The 25,495-nt window shown below is 41.5% G+C and overlaps 1 protein-coding gene and 1 pseudogene across 8 annotated transcripts in view; one reads left to right on the forward strand and one right to left on the reverse strand.

Moving 5' to 3' along the window:
• Positions 1 to 25,495, forward strand: part of WDTC1 (WD and tetratricopeptide repeats 1) — a 66,036-nt gene that overhangs the window by 20,493 nt on the left and 20,048 nt on the right. For 4 of the 8 annotated variants that reach the window (XM_021684148.2, XM_044914443.1, XM_044914442.1 and 1 more), the window contains 3 exons: positions 294 to 377; positions 24,607 to 24,653; positions 25,056 to 25,167. In XM_021684148.2, coding sequence (XP_021539823.1) covers positions 294 to 377; positions 24,607 to 24,653; positions 25,056 to 25,167 — 243 coding nt within the window. Of the gene's footprint in view, positions 1 to 275; positions 378 to 516; positions 555 to 24,606; positions 24,654 to 25,055; positions 25,168 to 25,495 lie in introns of those variants that run through there. The other 4 variants (XM_021684147.2, XM_021684150.2, XM_021684151.2 and 1 more) reach the window with 3 other exon arrangements.
• On the reverse strand, positions 5,254 to 5,378 carry LOC123324621 (annotated as a pseudogene).

The following is a 25,495-nucleotide window of genomic DNA, read 5'->3' on the forward strand; positions in this document are numbered from 1 at the left end:
TTTCTTTCTTTCTTTCTTTCTTTCTTTCTTTCTTTCTTTCTTTCTTTCTTTCTTTCTTTTCTTTTCTTTTCTTTTCTTTTCTTTTCTCCTTCTTCTTCTTCTTTGGCAGCCCAACAAGCACAACTTTGTGCTTTATTTTATACTCTTTTATTATTCTCTAATCCTTGCCCAAGTATAGTGCAGACCTTTTGTAGATCCTCTGGTGCCCAGCACAGTGCTGGGTATGTAATAGGCACATAGTAAATCATATTGGATTAAATTAATGAAACTGTGAGTTTGTATCTGTCCCCCAGGAGCGGGGTGCCCTGAGCTTTGAGCGGCGCTACCATGTCACTGACCCCTTTATCAGGCGGCTGGGCCTGGAAGCAGAGCTACAGGTAAGAAATCCAGTTTGCACACTAGATGCAGATGGCCAGTTCTCCATTCTCTGTCTATAGAGAACCCTCTGCATTATTCAGGGTGTAAACAAGTTTTTCTCTGCAGGTCATACCTGATGGTTACCTCTCCTTTCCAGCAGTTTTATTAGGCTGGTAAATATAGGCAGGTGAATCAAGGTTAGTGATTGGCATGGTCATGCAGAAATTATTTCTTGGTCATATTATTTGCTTTGTGCTTGGAAAAAGATTGTTGAAATGCATACCACTGTTTTTACTATTGGCTTGGACAATAATTATTCTTACCTTTGCAAAGAAAGAGTTTACATAGTGTTTTTACACACACACACACACACACACACTCTTGTCTCTCTCTCTTTCTCATTTTAGCTTCAAAGTAATGTGGGGAGGTAATAGGGAATGGGTATTTTAAAAAAAAAAAGGTTTAGAAAGGTCAAGCACTTTGTCCAGTGTTGTCCTGACCAGTCCATGGAAAGCCAGGCCTTCAGTCCAGAAGTTCAGCTTTTTCATCATGTCCAACACAGAGACACTCTATAATGTTAGTTCCAGTCCCTTTCCTTCCTCTAGATCATGTTTTGAATCCAACTTCTGGCTGTCCTATCCAACTTAGTGTTATCTGTAGGTTGAGTTAGAATTCTCTTTGCTGGGGTGCCTGGGTGGCTCAGTCAGTTAAGCATCTGCCTTCAGCTCAGGTCATGATCCCAGGGTCCTGGGATCGAGCCCCGCATCAGAGCTCCCTGCTTGGCGGGGAGTCTGCTTCTCTGTCTCCCTCTGCCTGCCACTCCCCCTGTTTGTACTCCCTTTCTCTCCCTCTCAAATAAATGAATAAAATCCTTAAAAAAAAAAAAAAAAATTCTCTTTGCTTCCTTCAAGTTAGTGTTTATAAGTGATCATGTTGATCTTAGAAAAAGACTAGGAAGAGGGCGCCTGGGTGGCTCAGTCATTAAGCGTCTGCCTTCGGCTCAGGTCATGATCCCAGGGTCCGGGGATCGAGCCCCGCATCAGGCTCCCTGCTCAGCGGGAAGCCTGCTTCTCCCTCTCCCACTCCCTCTGCTTGTGTTCCCTCTCTCGCTGTCTCTCTCTCTGTCAAATTAAAAAAAAAAAAAAAGAATCTTTAAAAAGAAGAAAAAGACTAGGAAGAAATTTATTGAATGTTCACAGTGTTATCTCGAGGTAGTGAGATTACAGATGATTGTTACTGCTTTCTTTTAATTATAAATTTTTATCCATTTAAAAATATAACTATATTAATACTGATGATCTTGAAAAGATAATTAAAAGTTACTTCTTAGTCCCATCTCCCTAATAGCAATGCTATTAGCATTTTGTGTGTAGAGACTAGGGCCCAAGATCTAGCTGTGGAGACACTCCAGCTTTTAGAAGTTGATTACAAGCTAAGGAGATTAAAAAGTTACCCAAGAAATAGTGCTCAGTGAAGTAGAAAGGAAACAAAACCAGGAGAGTGTAAAGGCCACATAAGGAGAATATTTTAAGAAAGAAGGAGTGGTCACTTCTACTCAGTGCTTTTGAAAGGTTGAGTAAGATGAGGACAGAACAACAACTGTGGTCTTTACTAGAGTGGTGGGAGTAGAGGCTAGATTGGAGTGGTTGTGAGAGTGAATTGGAGGTAAAGAAGTGACAACCATATTGTAGACAGCTTTCTTTCTCTCTCTCTCTTTTTTTTTAAATCCTTTTTTTTTTTTTTAAGATTTTATTTATTTATTTTGACAGAGAGAGACAGCAAGAGAGGGAACACAAGCAGGGGGAGTGGGAGAGGGAGAAGCAGGCTTCCCGCTGAGCAGAGAGCCCAACGTGGGGCTCGATCCCAGGACCCTGGGATCATGACCTGAGCTGAAGGCAGACACTTAACGACTGAGCCACCCAGGTGCCCCTTTTTTTCTCTTTTTTAAAGAGGGTGATGGAAATTTATTTATTTATTTATATATTACAAACTTTTCCCCCAGATGAGAGGAGCTAGGATGTAATCAGTAAAAAGGGTAAACTATGAAAGATATCTTCTCTTGCCCCTCTCCGTCTACATTCACCTTCCTTCAACTGTCTTGTTCTCCTGTCTTTGAGTTGGCTTTAACCAATGGGGAGTCATTTCAGAAAATTGGAGGAAGAATGGCATCTTTTTTATTCCCTCACTTCTTTCCTTCAAAGTCATTTTGTTTTGTTTTTGTTTTCAGCTTTACTGAGTTGTGTAGACAACTCTTGAAACAACTTTATTTACAAAAGGAAATGGAGAACTGGAGAAGTGGCTGGGTCTATGGGATCAAAGGAGATATTTATAAGAATGGGAAGAAATACTAGCATGTGACTGTATGTTGATGGCAGGGGAAGGTTTGCTGATATAGGAGGACAGAATAATTGAAGGAGCAGAGTCCTGGGGAAGGCTGGAGGGGATGGGTTTCAGAGTTCAAGCAGTTCAGGCCTTTGATAAAACCCAAGACATTTCTTTCATTGTTCCAGGGTCCGGTGGGTCTGGGATCAGGAGCAAGGCATAGACTGGAATAAAAACTGAAGCGTCATTGACAGAGAGATAGTCTATAGTAGCAGTTTTCAAAGTGTTGTCTGCAGACCCCTGGGAATCCCCACAACTTTTTCAAGGGAATCCATGAGGTCAAAACTACTTTCATTGTAGTATCAAGACATTGTTTGCAAAACAAAAATTAATTCATTTAAAATTTGCAAAAAATGGGGTGCCTGGGAGGCTCAGTCGGTTAAGCGTCTGCCTTTGGCTCAGGTCATGATCTCGGGGTCCTGGGATTGAATCCTGCATTGGGCTCCCTGCTCAGTGGGGAGTCTGCTTCTCCCTCTACCCCTCTCCTGTTTGTGTTCTCTCTCTCTCTCAAATAAATAAATACAATCTTAAAAAATAAATAAAATTTGCAAAAAAAAAAAAAAAATAAAACTATTGTCACCTTAGCATGGATTAAGGCAAATAGCATCAAACCGTCATCGACTTATTAACACTATGCATTTGCAGTAACCAGAAAAAAGCAGGTTTTACTTAACATGTCCTTGATGTGAAGCAATAAAAATTACTAGTTTTATTAAATTTCAACCCTTAACGTATATATCTCTTTAGTATTCTGTATTATGGGATGGGAAGTACACATAAAGTCCTGCTGCTGCGAACTGCACTATGATGGTTGTTCTGAGGAAAAAGCACTTGTGCAGTTGTTTGAGTTGCAAGCCCCACTAGCCAGTCTCTTCATCTGAAAGAAGTACCATCTGAAAGAACCAGACAAAAACAATGGTTATTCAGATATGAGTATTTGGCAGACATTTTCTTAAAAATGAATGAACTGAGCTGTCACTTCAAGAAAAACAACTGACAGTATTTGTTGCCAAGGATAAAACTTGAACTTCTAGGCAAAAAAAGAGAGAATATAGGAAAACTTGTATCTGCCATAATGAGCTTAATAACTTCTCAATATTTAAAAGGTTTTTTTGACGAGATCTGTGGTGATAAAAACAAATGTCAACAGTGTTGTATAATGAATATTAACATTGAAGATCTTTAAATTCAGTGAGTCACTGTTTTCAAAATGACCAATGTATGATGTAACAGACTCATACATGTGTAAAAGACCTATGCATAACACAAACTAGACCAATGTGCTTTAACATAGCAAGGTACCAATAGTTCCTTTATGTGGTTTCAGATTCTACATTGTAACTTAAGAAACCATTACTTGTGGAGTTTTGGTCCAGTATCAAAGAAGGAGATCTATATTATCTGAAAAGGCTATCAAAATACTCCTCCCTATTGCAACTAATTATCTTTGTGAGGCTGTATTTTCCTTATATACTTCAACCAAAATAACATATGGCAACAGACAATGCAAAAGTAGGTATGAGAACCCACTTACCTTCCATTAAGCTAGACATTATGTAAAGCAATGCCACTCTTTTTAAAATTCTTTTGTCTTAGAAAATATATTTACTTTTCTTTTAAAACATGTTAACATCATTTTTGTTATTTTTAAATGAAAATAATATGAAATATTTCCATTTTAATTTCTAATATGGGGTAAATATCAATAAATATAACCCCTATATACAAAAGCTCTTTGGGATCCTCAGTAATTTTTTTCAACTTTTTTTTTTTTTTTTGAGAGAGAGAGAGAGCGAGAGAGAGCATGAGCGGGGAGGAGAGGGAGAAGCAGGCTCCCTGCTGAGCGGGGAGCCCAGTGCAGGGCTTGATCCCAGGACCCTGAGATCATGATCTGAGTCCAAGGCAGACACTTAACCGACTGAGCCACCCAGGCAGGCGCCCCTGGCATCCTCAGTAATTTTTAATAGTGAAAGGGGTCTTGAGACTAAGAAGTTTGAGAATCACTAGTCTATAGGAGCCGTGAAACAGGATGAGTGGATAATGTCACTTGGGGACAAAGAAGGAAGTGAGAGAAGCAAGCTTAGGACCAGGAACCAAGTTTGTTCAACATTTAGAGATTGCCTGTTACTGCCCTTCCTCTATCCACAGGAACCAGAAAGAATAGGCGCAGAGGTGGGAGAACATGGTATCAGGGAAGCCAAGGAGGAGGGAAAGTTCAAATGGTACTGAGTTTTAGAGTCTTAACTCCCAAAAAGCTATCTTATTTCCCTCTTTCCTACTTTGAGGTTGGAGGGGATATCTTTTTGTGACTCTCCCCCCCTCAACAAATAGTAATTAAGATACCATTATGAGTCATATGACCTTGGTTAGGTAAGTCTAACTTCACCCATTTCTTCATCAGTAAAATAACATCCATATCCTGTTTGTTAGGTTTGTGAGGAGGGATAAACAAGTTAATTTATGTAAAATTATGTAAAAATACTTAGCACAGTGGCTAGCATATGGTAAAAGTCATGTTATATAGCACTCAAATATTAGCTGGTATTATTGTTGTTATTTGTAGAAAGCTCTTTCAATTAGCAATAATCGCGCCTCGGATAAACCTCATTGGCTACGATACTGCCTATTTGTAGAAAGCTCTTAAAAGTTTCCTAAGATGCCGATTTGATGCCATCTAACTTTTTAAAACACTTTACTGTCATTTCCTTTCCTTGTTTTATTTCCTACCCATTGTCACATATGAACTCTATTAGTTAACAGCAGTTCATGTCTAGCATTAGGAAGAGGTGATTATTTGGAGCTGGAGGTGGGATGAAAGTGGTAAAATCAACAGTAAAAGCTCCTACCTTTTTGTGGTTATTGATTATAATATTCTTTATTATCTGGGGAAGATTTTTTTCCTGGATTTCCTAATTTACTACTGTGTATGCTTTTGAAGAATTCAAAAGGATAACTTAAAGAGAACTCCTAGGACACAGTGCTGAACATTTAGTAGATGTTCACTAGAAACCTGTTGGTTTGATTGGCTTTTTTGATTTTCTGTATTAGAGTTCGCTTTTTTAATCTTATCCCCATATCACTTCTCTACCTTCCAGCTTAATAATCCTGCCCTATTTTTACTTTTTGACTTTCTAGTTTGCATTTTGAGTTTAGCCAGTCTGGTATTTTGTTACCTTTCCTGTATATGTAGAATTTATACCCGCAGAGATGCCTATTTAAAAAGCATCCAAGTTAACTTTGATAACTATTTCTTGGATATTCTTTCCATTGCATTCATCCTGCCAGTTCTGTAAGCTTCTGAAAAGTCTACTTTGCAAAGCTAATTTTCTTTATTTTTCATATTTCTTTCCTGAATGTTTTCTTTTTTTTTTTTTTTTCTGAATGTTTTCTAAGAATAGTTTCCATCCACCTTTACCTGAATTAATTTTGTTCCTAGTGCTTTCTTCCTAAGGAAGATGTGAATCAAGAAGTACATCAATCTGTTGTATTCATCTCTCTTTTATATTAGGAAATTGTCCTTAACACTCTTAAATCTTGGCACTTAAAAATTTTTAAACTAAATCATGATCTAAAACTGCTCATTGTACTCTAATCAAAAATCAAAGTACTTAGCACAGTACTTAGCACTAGCATCTCTTCTTTGACCTGGAGGTTTGGATGGATGACATGAATGATGCTTCTTAAACATTTTCTTCACCTAGCATCTGACTATTGGGTCCTTTCCTTTTTTATTTACTTATTTTTTTTTTTTTAAAGATTTACTTATTTGATAGAGAGAGACACAGCAAGAGAGGGAACACAAGCAGGGGGAGGCGGAGAGGGAGAAGCAGGCTTCCTGCTGAGCAGGGAGCCCGACGCGGGGCTCGATCCCAGGACCCTGGGATCATGACCTGAGCCGAAGGCAGATGCTTAACGACTGAGCCACCCAGGCGCCCCTACTTATTTTTGATTAAACATTCATATAGTTCCAATTTGTTTTTTAAGATTTTATTTCTTTTTTGACAGACAGAGAGGGAACACAGCAGGGGGAGTGGGAGAGGGAGAAGCAGGCTTCCTGCGGAGCAGGGAGCCCAACACAGGGCTCAATCCCAGGACCCTGGGATCATGACCTGAGCTGAGGGCAGACACTTAATGACTGAGCCACCCAGGCATCCCATATAGTTCTAATTTTAAAAGTTTAAAAGATCATCTCCTTCCCATTCTTTCTCAGCCACCTAATTTACTTCCCTGGAATCAACTAGTCAGTTTTAGTATCATTCCAGAGAAATTTTATGCATAAAATCTCACCCTTTTCCACAGTGTTAGCTTAACATACTTACTGCTTTGCACCTTAAGTCTTTGAATTTAAAAATATTTATGATTTAGTATATCAGCACATAAAGAAAGATTCTTTCATGGCTTCAGAGTAATTTTTTTGAAAGATTTTATTTATTTATTTATTTATTTATTTGAGAGAGAGAATGAGAGAGAGCATGAGAGGGGGGAGGGTCAGAGGGAGAAGCAGACTCCCTGCCAAGCAGGGAGCCCGATGCGGGACTCGATCCCAGGTCTCCAGGATCATGACCTGAGCTAAAGGCAGTCGCTTAACCAACTGAGCCACCCAGGCACCCGATTTATTTATTTTTTAAAAGTACTTTATTTGACAGAGAGAGACACAGCCAGAGAAGGAACACAAGCAGAGAAAATGGGAGAGGGAGAAGCAGGCTTCCTGGTGAGCAGGGAACCCAACAAGGGGCTCGATCCCAGAACCCTGGGATCGTGACCCGAGCCGAAGGCAGACGCTTAATGACTGAACCACCCAGGCACCCCAAAAGATTTTATTTATTTGACAGAGAGAGAGAGAGCGAGAGCAGGAACACAAGCAGGGGGAGTGGGAGAGGGAGAAGCAGGCTTCCCACTGAGCAGAGAGCCCGATGTGGGGCTCGATCCCAGGACCCCGGGATCATGACCTGAGCTGAAGTCAGATGCTCAACGACTGAGGCACCCAGGCGCCCCTCAGAGTAATTTATTTAAACTGTCCCTGTTGGGGCGCCTGGGTGGCTCAGTTGGTTAAGCGACTGCCTTCGGCTCAGGTCATGATCCTGGAGTCCCAGGATCGAGTCCTGGGTTGGGCTCCCTGCTCAGCGGGGAGTCTGCTTCTCCCTCTGACCCTCCCCCCTCTCGTGCTATCTCTCTTTCATTCTCTCCCTCTCAAATAAATAAATAAAATCTTTAAAAATAAATAAATAAACTGTCCCTGTTGGCAGACATGTAGATTACTTACAGTCTTTTGTACATACATTATTCCTTGCAATATCATTGGCACATTTTGGTGTCTGTCTATAGGATAAAAACCTGTGAGTGGAATTAGTAGGTCAGAGGGTACACGCATCTGTGATTTTTAGATAATTATTATCAAAATTACCTTTCATGGGCACCTGGGTGGCTCAGGTGGTTAAGTGTCTGCCTTGGGCTCAGGTCATGGTCACAGGGTCCTAGGATCAAGCCCTGCAGTGGACTCCCTGCAGGGATCCTGCTTCTCCCTCTCCCTCTACTGTTCCCCCTGCTGTGCTCTCTCACTCTCTTTGTCAAATAAATAAAATCTTAAAAAACAAAAACAAACAAAAACCAAAATTATCTTTCATGGAGTTTGTACTAAATTATACTTCTTTTACACTCCTTCATTCTTTGAGCAGTGCTCAACAAATGTTTGTTCTCTCCCCAACCCCAATCTCTACTCCTCCATGTGTCCCCCATTATTCTGAGAAATTTCACAAATGAGTGAAACTTGCTGGGCTAGAGAGATCACAGCTTAGTTTCCTAAAAAGAAATGTAGTCTACATTGATGCCTGAGAGATGGATGGGAGGAGCTAGATTTGGGAATTGATAGGGAGAGAAAAAGTGCTAGGTTGGCGGAATAGCATATGAGTGATGCAAGAGAGAATAGAGGGTACTCAGTTCAGAACAGGTGGTCACAAAATACAAGTGGGAGAAGGATGACAGATGAGGTTGGTTGAGATGAGTGTGGGTGAAATGGTCCTAATAAAAGACATAGTAAACTGTGTTGAAGACTATGGACTTTATCCTAAGGTCAGTGGAGAGCCATTGAATGGTTTCTACAATAGGAGCAATAGGATCAGAATTAAGCTATAAAAAAACTTATCTTGGCTTCAAAATGAAGATTGCATAGGTTTAAATATAGCCAGACTAGGGCGCCTGGTGGCTCAGTCAGTTAAGTGTCTGACTCTTGGTTTCTGCTCAGGTCCTGATCTCACAGGCTGTGGGATGGAGCCTCATGTCAGGCTCCATCACAGTGTGGGCTTGGGATTCTCTTTTTCCTCTCCCTCTGTCCCTCCCTCTGCTCATGCACGCACTCTATTTCTCTCTCTAAAATAAATCAATCTTTAAAAATTAATAATAAATAAATAAATAAAGCCAGACCCGCTAAGGAGCTGTGGCAGTGATTCAGGAAGAGGCGGTAGGTTACCTGACCCTAGATAATGGTAATTTGGATAGAGAGAAATCAGTGAGTTTGAAAGACATTTAAGAGATAGAATAAACAGAATTCTTGGTGGCTTGATGTGAAAAGTTAGGCAAAGAGAAGTCAAGGGTGAAGGTCAAGTTTCTGACTTGACTGGCAGAGTAAATGATAGTATCATTCACTAAGGGAAGCACTGGAAAAGGAATAAGTTTGAGGGGAAAGATAAGCTCAATATGGATGTTTTGGAGTTGTATGTTATGCGTTATCTAGTGCTTTCTGGATAGGTAGTTGGAATACTTGGGTCTGAGCTTAAGATAAAGGTACACACTGGAGATGTTGATTTGGAAGCAGGGAACAGCATAGAGTTTGGAACAATGAAAGAGTTGTAATTGCCTTTGGGGAATGTGCAGAGTGGGAAGAAAGCCTAGGATAGAGACATAAAGAAGACCAACATAAGGGCCACATGAACAAAGAATATGCAAAGGGTACCAAGAAAGAGTAACTAGAGGAGTAGGAAGGAAAACAGAGAGAGATGGTGATGTCACAGAACCCAGAAGAATAAAGTTTCATTGAGGAGGAAGTAGTCAGCACTATCAAATACTGCCAGGGGCCAAGTAAGATAAGGATTAAGAAATGTCCATTGATTTAGGGCAAGGAAGCTACAGTAGTTACCTTGGCAAGAGCCATTTTTATGGTGTGTGGTATAGATGATAGAAGTGGGTTGAGGAATTACTGGGAAGTAAGGAAGTGAAAATATTGAGTATAGGCTACTCTCAGTCTGGCTATGAAGGGGAAGAGAAATGGAAGGCCATAGCTAGATGTGGATTTGGCATCAAGGAAGTACTTTTCTAGGTTAGAGGAACCTGTGCTTGTTTAATTCCAAGGGGAAGGAATCAGTGGAGAAAAGGGAAAGTTAAAGATACAGGAGAGCTAGAATATCATTCAGGGTTGGGGTTTTGTCAGATGAATGTTGCAAAAGAATGATTTTAGTAATGAATCATGTATTCTTAGGGGAATAGGAAGGGAAATAAAGACATGAGGCAGCATGTAAAGAGAGAATAGAGAGGTTGACTGGACTTTGAGGATTTTTTAGGATGAAGAATCAGTGAGGCATGACTTGAGATTATATATATACACACACTCTCTCTTCACTTACCAATATATCTTGGAAATCACTTGTATCATTTCATAGAGTTCTTTTTCATAGCTACATAGTACTGTATTATGTAGATGAGCCAAGATTTATTCAGTAAATATCCCATGTATGGACTCTTAGGGTTGTTTCTAATAGTTATAACAATACGATAATGAATAGCCTTACGTATATATGTATTTTAGTATTGCTGGAGATGTATCTTTAAGGTAAAAACCTAGAAGTAGGAGTGCTGGCCAAAGGGTAAATGCATTTATGATTTTGTTAGACATTGCCAAATTTTCCTCCATGGGAGTTGTACCATTTTGCCTTCCCAGTAGTAATGCATGAGAGTGCCTCCTTCTCCACAACTCAGCAACAGACTGTGTGGTTAAGCTTTGGAATTTTTTTACCATTCTAACAGATGAAAAAATGGTATCTCAGTATAGTTTTAAGTTACATTTCTCTTATGAGTAAAATTGAATACCTTTTCCATATGTTTAAGGGCTATTTTAATATAATTTTTGCTGATTTTGGTGTAACAAAAGAGGGGGAATAAGAATTTATATAGGTACCTGCGTATTTTTGCAAACACAAGCATAGAATGGATAAGCAGAAAGTAATGAAATTGGTGACCCTCTAGCGGATGGAAGATACAGGGTGGAGAGGTTAGAGAAAAGGGAGTAACCCTTTTCTGGACCTTTTTGTAGAGTTTTTACTTTTAGAACCATGTTGAGGTTTTGAACATTCAAAAAGTAAAATAAAATCAGCAACGATGGGGAGGAGGGGGATGCCAACTAACCCAAGTAATTTTTTTTTTTTTTTTAAAGATTTTATTTATTTATTTGAGATAGAGAGAGTGAGAGAGAGTGCACGAGAAGGGGTAGGGTCAGAGGGAGAAGCAGACTCCCCACTGAGCAGGGAGTCCGATGCGGGACTCGATCCCGGGACTCCAAGATCAGACCTGAGCCGAAGGCAGTCGCTTAACCAACTGAGCCACCCAGGCGTCCCCCAAGTAATTTTTGAACACAATACTTTGACTATATATATTCTTTGACCATATGTTTTTTGGGTTTTTTTTAAGATTTTATTTATTTATTTGACAGAGAGAGAGAGACAGCGAGAGAGGGAACACAAGCAGGGGGAGTGGAAGAGGGAGAAGCAGGCTTCCCGCTGAGCAGGGAGCCCGATGGGGGGCTCGATCCCAGGACCCCAGGATCATGACCTGAGCCAAAGGCAGACGCTTAACAACCAAGCCACCCAGGCACCCCTGACCATATGTATTTTAAAGACAAACTTTAGGGGTGCCTGGGGGGGGCTCAGTCGGTCTGCCTGTGGCTTGGGTCATGATCTCAGGGTCCTGGGATCAAGCCCCACATCGGGCTCCCTGCTCAGTGGGGAATCTGCTTCTCCCTCTCCCTCTGCTGCTCCCCCTGCTTGTGCTTTCTCCCTCCTTCCCTCTCTCTCTCTCTCTCAAGTAAATAGATAAAATCTTTAAAATATATATATATATAGAGAGAGAGAGAGAGAGAGAACTGGTATATTGGCAGCAATTGAGTAAGAGAGCCAGAAAAGAAGATGAGATTAGAGGATTTAAATTTACTATTAATTAGGATTAATTCTAAGATGTTTTGGTATATATTTTCCTTGGACATCTTTGCTCAGCATTCCACATCCCGCTTTAGTTACATGTACTAGCTCATCTTGTCTCAAGTGAGTTTTAATGTCATAACTGGACAGGAGCCAAATATCCTGGGATTCCAGTTTGTAGCCTACAGTCCTCACTTTTTTGGGTGGCACTTTCATTTTTGGTTCCATCACCAGGATCTTCCAAGTCCACTTTAAAAATTTTGACCACACTGTGATCCATTCTATTTCTTTCACTTGTGGGATTTCTTGGCACAATGTTCCACACGTGGAAGAGAGAGGGAGAGAAAAGGAATCTCACTTTACAAATAAGGAAAATAAAATTGAGGATTTCCAAGGTCACATAAGTGGTAAAAATAAGATTAATAAGATTGTATCAGGCCTGTCTGGCCCCACAGTTTATAATTCTTTCTACCTCAACCATGTGTCTTTAAGGGTTTAGCGGCACCCGGCTGGCTCAATCAGTAGAGCATGTGATTCTTAATCTCTGGGTTGTGAGGTCAAGCCCCACACTGGGTGTAGAGCTTACTTTAATTAATGAATTAATTAGTTAGTGGGGCGCCTGGGTGGCTCAGTTGGTTAAGCACCTGCCTTCAGCTCAGGTGATGATTGTGGGATCCTGGGATTGAGCCATCAGGCTCCCTGCTCTGCGGGAAGCCTACTTATCCCTCTCCCACTCCCCCTGCTTGTGTTCCTGCTATTGCTATCTCTCTCGTCAAATAAACAAAATCTTTTTTAAAATAAATAAATAAAATAAAAATAGTTCGTTGGTTTAACAAATAGTTCTTGGCTTGGTGGATTCATTCTCTTGCCTTATTAGTTTTCTTAATATTTTCCGTAAATAAGTTGCAAACATTACATATCTCACCTTCACAATCTGGCTTGATCGCTTTTTTGTTCCTGTTTTGTTTCTTACATAATTTGAGCATAAATTCATTAGAAACAAGTCATATCAAACTAGATTGGTCTTCTTTTTGAATATGGTTAGTAGACCAGAGAAGTTTTATAGTATAACCTTATTCTAACAAAGACTTATCAGAGGTGGGGGTTTTTTTTTGTAATATCCTTATAGAGAAGTAAATTATATACCAAGTTTATTAAATAGTCACCCACAAAGAAAAAGATGGAAGTGAGACCTGACTTTGTGAGAGATTTCAAGGAGTATTCTTTAGATCAGGGTTCAGCAAATTATGGCCTATGGGCCAAATCCAGCCTGCCACCAGTTTGTTAGCTTGTTTTAGTTTATTTTTTGTTTTATTGAAGTGTACAGTTCAGGGGTGCCTGGGTGGCTCAGCTGTTAAGCATCTGCCTTTGGCTCAGGTTATGATCCCAGGGTCCTGGGATCAAGCCCCGCATCGGGCTTCCTGCTCAGCAGAAAGCCTGCTTCTCCCTCTCCCACTCCCCCTGCTTGTGTTCCCTCTCACTTTGTCTCTCTCTGTCAAATAAAGAAATAAAATCTTAATAAATAAATAGTGTACAATTCAGTGTGCTTTTTAGTATTTTCACAAAGTTGTGCAACTACCACCACTATCTAATTCTAGACATTTTTATTGCCCCCAGAGGAAACCTTTTACCCATATTAGTAGTTACTACCTATCCCTAGTAGCCACTAGCCACTACTTTTTGTCTCTGTGGATTTTCCTATTCTGGACATCTCATAAAAATGGAATCATACAATACATGGCTATTTTGTATCTGGCTTCTTTTACTTAGCATGATGTCTTCAAAATTCATCCACTTTGTAGCATGAATCAGTACTTCATTCCTTTTTATAGCCAAATAACATTCCGTTATATGGATATACCACGTTTTGTTTATCCATTCATTGTTGGTGGACATTTTGGTTGTTTCCATTTTTTAGCTATCATGAATAATGCTGCTATGAACATTTGTGTACAAGCTTTTGTGTGATCATATATTTTCAGTTTCCTCGGGTATATACCTAAGAGTGGAATTGCTGGATCATATGTTTTTTGTTTGTTTTTATGTTTAATTTTTTGAGGAACTGCCAAACTGTTTTTCAAAGTGGCAGCACCATTTAACTTTGCCAGGAGAAATGTATGAGAGTTCTAGTTTCTCCAAATCCTCACATATATGATTTAAAATGTTTTTCTCCCATTTTGTGGGTTGTCTTTTCACTTTTTTGATAGTGCCTTTGACACAAAAGTTTTTAATTTTAATGAAGCCCAAATTATTTTTTTCCTTTTATGACTTGTGCTTTTGGTGTCATGTTTACAAAACCATTAATCATCAATTACAGCCCCACCACCAAAAAAAAGGGGGAAAAAGGGGGGGATACCATTGCCTAATCCAAGGTCACAAAGGTTTATACCCATGTTTCCTTCTAAGAGTTTCATACTTTTTTTTTTTTAAAGATTTTATTTATTTATTTGAGAGAGAGAATGAGATAGAGACAGAGAGAGCATGAGATGGGGGAGTGTCAGAGGGAGAAGCAGACTTCCTGCTGAGCAGGGAGCCCGATGCGGGACTCGATCCCGGGACTCCAGGATCATCACCTGAGCTGAAGGCAGTTGCTTAACCAACTGAGCCACTCAGGCGCCCAGAGTTTCATACTTTTTAGATCTCATATGTAGGTCCTTGATCCACTTTGAGTTAATTTTTGTATATAATGTGATGTAGGGGTCCAACTTCATTCTTTTGCATGTGGATATGCAAGCCACTGTCTTCAAAGATCCTTTAAGCTTGTTCCTAAAGGTGGATGTTCCTAACTTTTTCTAGGTTTTTTGGTATCTCTCTCCTTCATTATGGTAGAACTTTGTCTCATGTTGCCGTGGACATGGACCTGTTTTTGTTTATCCTACTATTTATTCCCTTTTTTCCCAGTACTTTATACATAATGGGTATTGAATAAATGAATTTTCTATTTGGTCATAGTTTAGGGTAGCAATTTAATAGCTGCAGAAAATAACCCTTTTGGAAAAGTAAGTAAATAGGAAGGAATGCAGTTGTTCAAGATGTGTACCCTTTCTGAGTATCCTAGCCATGTGGGAGGGGTCTTTGAGAGCAGGATCTGGAAGATACACACATAAGTATCCCAGGTATATGAGAGAGTATACCTGAGGACTAGTCCAGGGGTGGGGGCCAGCGTTTACCAAAGTGTGCTTGCATATATTACATTTACATCATTTGATCTTCACAGTGATCTTGTCAGGTTTACATGATCATCATCCCAATTTCTAAATGAAAAATATGAGGTTTGGAGAGTCTTTTTTTTTAAGATTTTATTTATTTGTCGGAGAGCGAGCAGAAGCAGGGGGAGTGGCAGGCAGAGGGAGAAGCAGGCTCCCCACTGAGCAAGGAGCCTGATGTGGGATTTGGTCCCAGGACCCTGGGATCATGACCTGAGCCAAAGGCAGATACTTAACTGACTGAGCCACCCAGGCATCCCAGTTTGGGGAATCTTACGTGACTACTCATACACCTAGGAAGAGGCCAAGCCAGAGTTGAACCCCGACAACTCTTTTTACTTTACAATTCTGATTGTCACTAACCAACTTCAGCTTGTTGTATAAAATAAATTTGGACAAAAGGCTCTCTAGTCCCTTTGGTTATACCAGGATACACACTGATTTGTAGACTTCCTAACTCTTTGCTTCCCCCCCTTTTTTTAATTCCCTTATACAATGGTTCCTATTTTTTTTTCCTCTAGAAATGAATGACTAGAATGACTTTTATTATTTTCCCCTTATGGATCCCACATTTCGATAGATTGCTGTCCACTAACTTGTACTTTTTTATTTATTTTCAAAGATTTTATTTAGTATTTGAGAGAGAGAGAGAGGCGAGAGGATGCACACACAAATGGGGGAAGAGGGAGAGGGACAAGCAGACTCCATGCTGAGTGTGGAGCCTGACACGGGACTCAGTAGCATGACCCTGAAATCATGACCTGAGCCAAAATCAAGAGTCAAGACACTTAATTGACTGAGCCACCCAGGCGCCCCTACTAACTTGTATTTATTAATAATGTTTCCCATTTTATTTTATTTTTAAAGGTTTTATTTATTTATTAGAGAGAGACAGTGAGAGAGGGAACACAAGCAGGGGGAGAGGGAGAAGCAGACTTCCCGCCGAGCAGGGAGCCCGATGCGGGGCTCGATCCCAGGACGCTGGGATCGTGACCTGAGCCGAAGGCAGACGCTTAACCGACTGAACCACCCAGGCACCCCATAGTGTTTCCTGTTTTAATACACTTTCCACACCATTACTGCTCATCAGGCTCCTGAGTAGCACAGGTGATATACTTAGCATTACAACCCAGATTTTATAAGGGTCCCTGGGTGGCTCAGTCAGTTGAGTGTCCGACTCTTGGTTTCAGCTCAGGTCATGATCTCAGGGTCATGAGATTGAGCCCCACGCCTGACTGTGCGCTCAACAGGGAATCCGCTTGAGATTTACTCTCTCTCCCTCTGCCCCTTCCCCCTCCACACACTCTTCTCTCTCTTTCTCAATAAATAAATAAATCTTTAAAAAAACACACAGATTTTATATATTTCCAGTCAAATGCCAAAAAACAAAACAACAAAAAAATAACATTAGGTCTAGTCTCGGCTGACCAGCCACCTGTAAATGTTCTTTTCCCACTAGAATTTTAAAATACATCAACTCAGGACGCCTGGGTGGCTCAGTCGGTTAGGTGTCTGCCTTCAGCTCAGGTCATGATCCCATGACCCTGGGATTGAGTCCTGTGTCAGGCTCCTTGCTCAGCGGGGAGCCTGCTTCTCCCTCTGCCTGCCACTCCCCCCTGCTTGTGCTGTCTCTCTCTCTGTCAAATAAATAAAATCTTTTTAAAAAATGCATCGGGGCACCTGGGTGGCTCAGTCATTAAGCGTCTGCCTTCGGCTCAGGTCATGATCCCAGGGTCCTGGGATCGAGCCCCGCATCGGGCTCCCTGCTCTGCGGGAAGCCTGCTTCTCCCTCTCCCACTCCCCCTGCTGTGTTCCTGCTCTCACTCTCTCTCTCTGTCAAATTAAAAAAAAAAAAAAATCTTAAAAAAAAAAAATGCATCAACTCACCAAATTTGCAACTAACTTATATGTACAACACTAAGGTAGAGGGGGGTATGGTTTAACCTTTGGAGGAATATTTCATAGCCATTTGAAGTTTATGAGGAGATTATAATAACATAGGCAAAGGCTAATGTTACATGTTTGGAGAAGAGGAGGAGAAAAAACATCATCAGTTCTGTGAGGACAGGAGATGTGTCTGTTTGACTCAGTCATGTCTCTCTCAGCCCAGTATAATACTGGCAGGCACATAGCATTTAAGTTTTAGGCGATACAGCTCAGAATTTAAAAAGGCGGTCTGACATCATGGTTAACAGCCAAGCTCTGGAATCTGTCAGACGTGGGTTCATAATCTGGCTATACTATTTACACAATGTGGGGCTACACTACTAACACAATTTCCTCATCTGAAAAATCCAAATAGTAATGATGTTTCCATCATAAGACCATTGTAAAGATTAACTAAAAGCATATATATGGGGCATCTGTGTGTCTCAGTTAAGCTTCTGCCTTTGGCTCAGGTCATAATCCCAGGGTCCTGGAATTGAGCCCCGCATTGGGCTCTCTGGTCAGCAGGGAGCCTTCTTCTCCCTCTCCCCTTAAATAATAAAAATCTTTAAAAAATAAATAAAAATAAAAGCATATATGGAGGTCACTGTAGTGTCCCTAGTACATGGTGAGATAGTGCTCAGTATATATCAGCTATTACTATTGCTATTATTATTATTACTTTTTTCTCTCTTTATTGAGGTATGATTTACAGAAAAATAAAGTCATAGGTCTCAAGTATTGAGTTAGATGAGTTTTGACACTTGTATAACTACTACCTGCAGCAAATTGGAAAGTACTTCCATCACCATAGAAAGTTCTCATGGTGCCCTTTCCAGTCAACCCTCCTACCTCAGAGCAACCACATTCTGGCTTTTGTCTCCAAAGATTAGTTTTGCCTGTTCTTTACTTAATGTAAATGGAATTAGATAGTGTATTTTTGTATGTGTTTGGCTTCTCTTGCTTAGCATAATTTTTTGAGTTTCATCCATGTTGCATGTATCTATAGCCCGTTCCTTTTCATTGCTGAATAGTATTTCACTGTGTGGATAGACTGCATTTTATTTATACCTTTTCTGTTGATGACCATTTGAGTTAATTCCAGTTGGAGCTTTGATTTATTTATTTTTTATTTTTTTAAGATTTTATTTTTAAGTATTCTCTATACCCAACATGGGGCTCCAGCTCACAAACCGAGAGTAAGAGTCACACACTCCATCGAGCAAACCAGGTGCTCCTGGAGCTTTTAAAAATAAAGCATCTATGGATATTCTTATGTCAGTCTTTGTGTGGATAAATGTTTTAATTTCTTTCAAGTAATTACCTAGGAATGGAATTTCTGGGTCATAGGGTAGATATAAGCTTAACTTTCCATGAAACTGCCGAGTGGTCTTTAAGGTGATGGTAGCACTGAGATCTCTTTTTATTTATTTATTTTTTTTAAAGATTTTATTTATTTATTTGACAGAGACACAGCGAGAGAGGGAACACAAGCAGGGGGAATGGGAGAGGGAGAAGCAGGCTTCCCGCCGAGCAGGGAGCCCGATGCGGGGCTCGATCCCAGGACTCTGGGATCATGACCTGAGCTGAAGGCAGACGCTTCACGACTGAGCCACCCAGGCGCCCCGAGATCTCTTTTTAAATGGGCAGTAATAAGCATGACATCTGAGGTATGCAGCATAGCCAGAGAAATATTTTGGAGTTATATTGACCTGGGTTCCCAGCTGGACTCTGATGTTTATAATTTGTGTGACCCTGGGTAAGTAATTTTGTATCTCGGAGACTTGGTCTTACCTGTGGAAAGGGAGTGATAATGAGATCATATATATTAATATCTAGCATTCTACCTACTAGTGTCATATGAAGGTGGGACTGTAGTGCAGGCTATAAGGGGTACGTAGTCTGTAAAGAATTTAAAAGCAGTAATAAAACCCATTGTAAATCCATTTGCTTTTTATCATCATTATGCACCTGAAATTCTGAGCACTGTTAGGATAAAATACTTCTTCCTGCCTCCTCCTCCTCCCATATACCACACCACCCAGCAGATTATAGGGACTTACAACAAATAGTAATTATAATCAATATTTAACAAAGTTAAACAGGAACCAAGAGGTTGTAACTTGGAGTGTAAGTGAGATTTAAGACTTTTCTTGCAGGTTCTCTGTGCACTTTCTGTTTCCTCTAGGTCCCTGATGTGCAAAGCTCACCCTAAATAGCAGTATTTCCAAGGGTCCAGGGAGGCACACAAAGGTCTGTTCCTCTCTAGGAGCTGTCTCTAAGCAGTCCCTCTTCTCACTTCCTTAAAAGTTTGAGGTTTTATCCCTTTATTGTTTACTCACATTTTAATTCTGGTATGTCATAGGCATATTTTCTTCCATTGTATTCCACAGTGTAATTACAGATTGTGACCATACATCTAAGCCAGCCTTAGTTATCAAGGCCAAAATAACTCCTCTTAAACACTCTGTTCCTTATAAAGTAGCTTCCCAAACAGGTGTTCTAACTTATAGAGACTTTTATTAATACTTTTTGTCAATAGTTACTTTGTATTTTTGTAGAATCTGATTTGAGCTTTATCTCTATACTCCCTTCAACTTACCCACCTCTAAGCTAGGTTTTACCATGTGAAAATTAATCATAAGTATCATATTTGTCTACTCTGGCCTGTCTTCTGTACTTTAGATGGGTTACTGATTTGAGGACAAATACAATAATTCTAGAGGCATTCATCCATTTCTCAGACAGTACTTAAGAGCTCAGGCTCTCAAGTTAAAATCCTGCTTCCTGTCCTCACTGTTAGTGGTGCCACATTAGGCAGGTCCAGTGTGTGGGGGGTTTTGTTTCTTTTTACACACGATCAAGCAATTCTCCAACACCAAACGGGTGCCCTACAATTTAACTCAATTCTGACATTATCGATCTGGCGATAGATAGCATCACATTGCACAGGTTAAGGGCTTAGTCTTATAAGACGGCCCCGCCGCCCCTTGCACCACCCCCTGCAGATGCCAGTCACAAACCCAGGTTATATCACCTGTAGTTCTGACCAACCGTCCATAGATTGGAGGTTCCAACAACCTCCTCCTGGGATTTGATTAATTTGCTAGAGTGGTTACATTACTCAGCAACATTTTACTTACCAGATTACCCATTTATTCTAAAAGGGTATAATTCAGGAACAGCCAGATAGAAGAGTTGCCTAGGACAAGGTATGTAGCAAGGGGTGCAAAGCTTCCACAGCCTCTTGGAATGTGCCACTCTCCACATGTTTACTGATGCATAGGCTCTCTGAACCCTGTTCTTTTGGGTTTCTGTGGAGGCTTCATTACATAGGCATGACTGATTAAAATATTGGCCATTGGTGATCTATTCAACCTCCAGCTCCTCTCTGACCTCTGGGGAGTAGGACCGAAAGTTCTTTTTTTGGGGGGCGCCTGGGTGGCTCAGTCGTTTAAGCGTCTGCCTTCAGCTCCGGTCATGATGCCAGGGTCCTGGGATCATTACCTGAGCCGAAGGCAGACATCCAACTAACTGAGCCACCCAGGCACCCCTGGGGCTGAAAGTTCTAACCCTCCAATCATATGGTTGGTTCCTCTGGCAACCAGCCCCCATCCTTAGGTGCTTTCCAAAAATCAATTTACATAAACTCAGGTGTGGTTGAAAGGGATTCGTTACAAACGTCAAGACATCTTTTTCTCTGTTATCACTAGGAAATCCCAAGGGCTTTAGGGGCTCAGAAATGGGGAAGAAGACCTAGTAAGTATTTCTTTTTTTTTTTTTTTTAAAGATTTAATTCATTTATTTGTCAGAGAGAGAGAGAGCACAAGCAGGGGGAGGGGCAGAGGGAGAGGGAGGAGCAGGCTTCCCGCTGAGCAGGGAGCCTGACTTGGGGCTCGATCCCAGGACCCTGGGATCACGACCTGAGCTGAAGGCAGACATCCAACCAACTGAGCCACTCAGGTGTCCCCAAAGAAGTATTTCTTATTATAAATTACTATAAATTACAATATCACAGCAGGTTACCTAACCTCTCTGAGCATTGCTTTTCTTATCTGTGAAATGAGGAATGACACTTGTTTCTTACATAGGATAATGCATGTGGAGTCCTGAGTTGGTGTCCTATTGCCGCCATAAGAAGTTACCACAAACTTAGTGGCTCAAAACAACACAAATTTATTATCTCACAGTTCTGTAGATCAGAAGTCTGACCCAGGTCTCACCAGGCTAAAAGCAAGGTCTTGACAGGGCTGTGTTCCTCCTGGAGGCTGTAGGGTCGAATCCATTCCTTTGCAGTTCCCAACTCCTAGAGGCTGCTGCATTTCTTGACCCATAAGCCCCTTCTCCATCTTCAAAGCCAGCAAGAACAAGACAAATCCCTTTCCCACCTACATCTCTCTAGTTTGCAGCCAGGAAAGGTTCTCTGATTTTGAGGACTCATGTGATCGTATTGGGACCCCATGGATAATCTAGAATACAATCCCCATTGCAGAGACCTTAACTTTAATCACATCTGCAAAGTCCCCTTGCCACCAAACATTACATATTCATAGGTTCCAGAGCATCAGGACACAGACGCTGGGGGCCATTTTTCTGCCTACCACAAGTACTTAGCACTGTGCCTTGCTCTTTGTAAGCCCTCAGTAAGTGGTGATCACTTAAGGCCTTTGGTACTCTGGGAGATTGCAAGCTATAGATGTGATCCCAGGCACAGTAATTTACATCCTGGTGGGAAAATGAAACCACTGAGGACAGAAATTATTCTGACCCAAAGAGAGTGACCAGAGCCATGTGTGGGGGTTTCAGCCAAGGGAATGTGAGAGAGGCTCAGGTCAGCAAGTGATCTGACAAGTCTGAACAGAGTGAATGCACGTAAGTGCAGAACCCAGAAAGAGATGTGGTTCAATCCAGATGAGAATCTTTATAGGACAAAGGGTAAGAGGGAAGGAGAAGGCAGAAGAAAAGCGTTTCTAACCAGATAGTTGGGGGCGCGCCTGGGTGGCTCAGACGGTTAAGCCTCTGCCTTTGACTCAGGTCATGATCTCAGGGTCCTGGGATCGAGCCCCACATTGGACTCCCTGCTCAGCAGGGAGTCTGCTTCTCTTTCAACCTCAGCCTCTGCTCTTCCCCCTACTTGTGTGCGCGCTCGCACTCTTTCTCCCTCCCTCAAATAAATAAAATCTTAAAAAATAAAATAACCTGGGGCACCTGGATGGCTCAGTCGTTAAAGCATCTGCCTTCGGCTCAGGTCCTGTGGGATCGAGCCCCACATCGGGCTCCCTGCTCCGCGGGAAGCCTGCTTCTCCCTCTCCCTCTGCCTGCCGCTCTGCCTACTTGTGCTCTCTCTCTTTGTTTCTAATAAATAAATAGAATCTTAAAAAAAAAAATCTTTAAAAAAGATAAAATAAAATAACCTAACCAGATAATTGTTCATATCTCTCGATCCTTCCTGTTGGTCCCACTGGATTCATTTGTTCATTCAGGCAACAGATACGTGCCAGGTTCTGTATCTGGCCTTGGGGATACAATGAATATAAGACACAAAGCCTGCTTTCTCAGGGCTACGTCTAGTGAAGCAGACAATCATGTCAACATAGAGCCATAATCCAGTGTGACAGGAGGAGCCCACAAGGAAGGGTATGCCTCCTTCCCAAATTTACAGGACAGGAAAGGCATCTTGAAGGAAGTACCCATAAACTGGGACCTGAGTTTGAGCTATCAAGTTAGCATGCTTTGGGCCACAAGTAACAGTCCAAGTCAAATGACCTTAAACAATAATGAACTGACTGTCTCACTTAGCTGAAGTCCAGAAGTAGAGTAGGCATCAGTATTGGTTACTCTGGTCACTTTTGCTCCATTTTTTTTTTATTAACATATAATGTATTATTTGTTTCAGAGGTACAGGTCTGTGATTCAACAGTCTTGCACAATTCACAGCGCTCACTGTAGCACATACTCTCCCCAATGTCTATCACCCAGCCACCCCATCCCTCCCACTCCCCACCACTCCAGCAACCCTCAGTTTGTTTCCTGAGATTAAGAATTCCTCATATCAGTGAGGTCATATGATACATGTCTTTCTCTGATTGACTTAATTTCTCTCAGCATAATACCCTCCGGTTCCATCCACACTCCTGCTCCATTTTTGTATTTCCCTTTGGCTGGGCTGCCCTCTATGTGTTGACTTCACTCTCAGGCTGGCTTCCCTTGTGTGGCAATTCCAGGTGTCACATCCATACACCCAGCGTCCAAAAGAAGAAAGGCATCTCTCTCATAGACTGTCTCCTGAGAATGAGGAAATTCCTTTTCCAGAAGCCTCCTTGCAGCTGTGCCCTTGGCATCTGATTGGGGTCACAGGCTGGCTTCTGAGCCAATCCCTGTGCCCAAGTGAATGCCATGTCCAATTTGGTTAAGGAAGGCCTAAGTTCCTAAACCTATCAGTTTGGCAAGGACAGTGGATTTATACTTGCTGAAACACATGGTCTAATTTGGAACAGGGAGATAAGTAAATGAAAATCTAGGTACCATTAGGAATGAAGGAGGGTGGGAGAACAGAAAACAGTATATAGGAATGCCTAGTGACTTGTTCCTTCCTTCTCCAATATAGGACTCACTTCTGCCACTTTATACCTTCTGCTTTTCATGGGTTCTGTTTCCTCATGGCTCTGGCTTTACCATGATTTCTCTCTGTGCATGCTTTCACCTTCAGCGTCTGTTGGTAACTGCCTCACTCTCTCCATGTTTCTCAATTCAGACCCCCAAGCTCAAGACTCTGTCCCAGTTAACCTTACTATACCAGGCTCCACCTACTTGAAGTAAGCTCCAGAAGATGAGGGACTTTGTTTTGTATACTGCTATATCCCCAGTGTCTAAACAGTACCTGATATGCAGTGGGTGCTTGACAAATTAAATATATGCCAAATGGATGAAAGATCAGCCTTCTAGTTAATTGGCTGTCTTTGAATCAGATACTCCTCTGGGCAAATTTTCTGTGGCTGAGGGGATGTCCCAGGAAGGGGACACGTCCCTTTTAGTGGTAGGAGCAGAAATTTGTTTGGATCTCACTTCTACTGCTTACTTTGATCTGAACTTCAGTTTACTTTTTTGCAAAATAGGATCAATGAAACCTGCCCTTTAAAAGGCTCAGGTGGGGGTTCCTGGGTGGCTTAGTCAGCTAAGCGTCTGCCTTTGGCTCAGGTTGTGATCTCAGGATCCTGGGATCAAGCCCCTCGTCGGGCTCCCTGCTCAGCAAGGAGCCTGCTTCTCCCCCTCCCTCTGCCGCTCCCCCTGCTTGTGCTCTCTCACTGTCTCTCTCAAATAAATAAATAAAATCTTTTAAAGGTGTTGAGTATTAAGTGAGATCATGATTATGAAAATATTTTATATATTATAAGATACTAGGCAGTGTAATTCAATTCTGGTCACTCACATGCACCAGGAAAACACTAATGATGGAAAGGCCAGTTTACCTGTTTAGTTCTACTTCTTGGTGTTGAGTCCCCACAGGAGAACCTCTAACTGGCTCTCTTGTCCCTTTCCATTTGCTCCCCCAGGGTCACTCAGGATGTGTCAACTGTCTGGAGTGGAACGAGAAAGGAGAGTGAGTATGAGCTAGAGCACTTGAGAAGGTGCTGGAGATGGGAGTGGGGAGCTGGGAGAGGGGACTTTCCTCCTTCTTAGTAGATCTAAGGAAAAGAAACTGCTGCTCTTTTCTGTGTACTTAAGTTTAGTCCATCATTATCAACACACAGTTGAACAGTGACTTGGGTGACCACCCAAACCCTGTTTTTTTGATAATCTAATGCATTTAAGGAATAATGAGAAATCCTTAGGATAAAATAGAAGAGATTCAACTAAGGTTTATAAGATAACGTTGAATTCTGTGATATCTCCTGTTCGTCACACTCTGTGTGGCTTCATTCCCTATGAACAGGGGACGTGGGGGAGGGGAGCGTGGCCTGGGAACTTGAGGAGAGGTCAGAACCCTTCATTCTGCTTGCAGTTTGCTGGCCTCTGGTTCCGATGACCAGCACACAATTGTGTGGGACCCTCTGCACCACAAGAAGCTGCTCTCCATGCACACAGGACACACGGCAAATATCTTCTCTGTCAAGGTGAGCAGGATAAGGCCCAGAACAAGTAAAAGGCATGACTGGGCTGTGCACATGGTTGTGTTTGCCCATTTGTGTCCCACATACCCCCTGGGGTCACAGACACCTTGGTGATCTGAGCATCTGACTGTGATTCCTGAAACCCCATCTCTTTTCCATGTTCTGCTTCCTCACTTAGGGCTGCAAGGCCAGCTCTAGGTGAATTTATATTTATTTGAGTGGTGATGGTGGGTGGTATGGTTCCAAGCATGAACTTAAATAGCAGGAAGACCTATGTTTGACCCCCTTATCTGCCTCTTAGAAGCTCTGTGACCTAGGCAAGTCACCTGAC

Source organism: Neomonachus schauinslandi, chromosome 4 (genome assembly GCF_002201575.2).
Source record: "Neomonachus schauinslandi chromosome 4, ASM220157v2, whole genome shotgun sequence".
NCBI classification, from domain to species: Eukaryota; Metazoa; Chordata; class Mammalia; order Carnivora; family Phocidae; genus Neomonachus; species Neomonachus schauinslandi.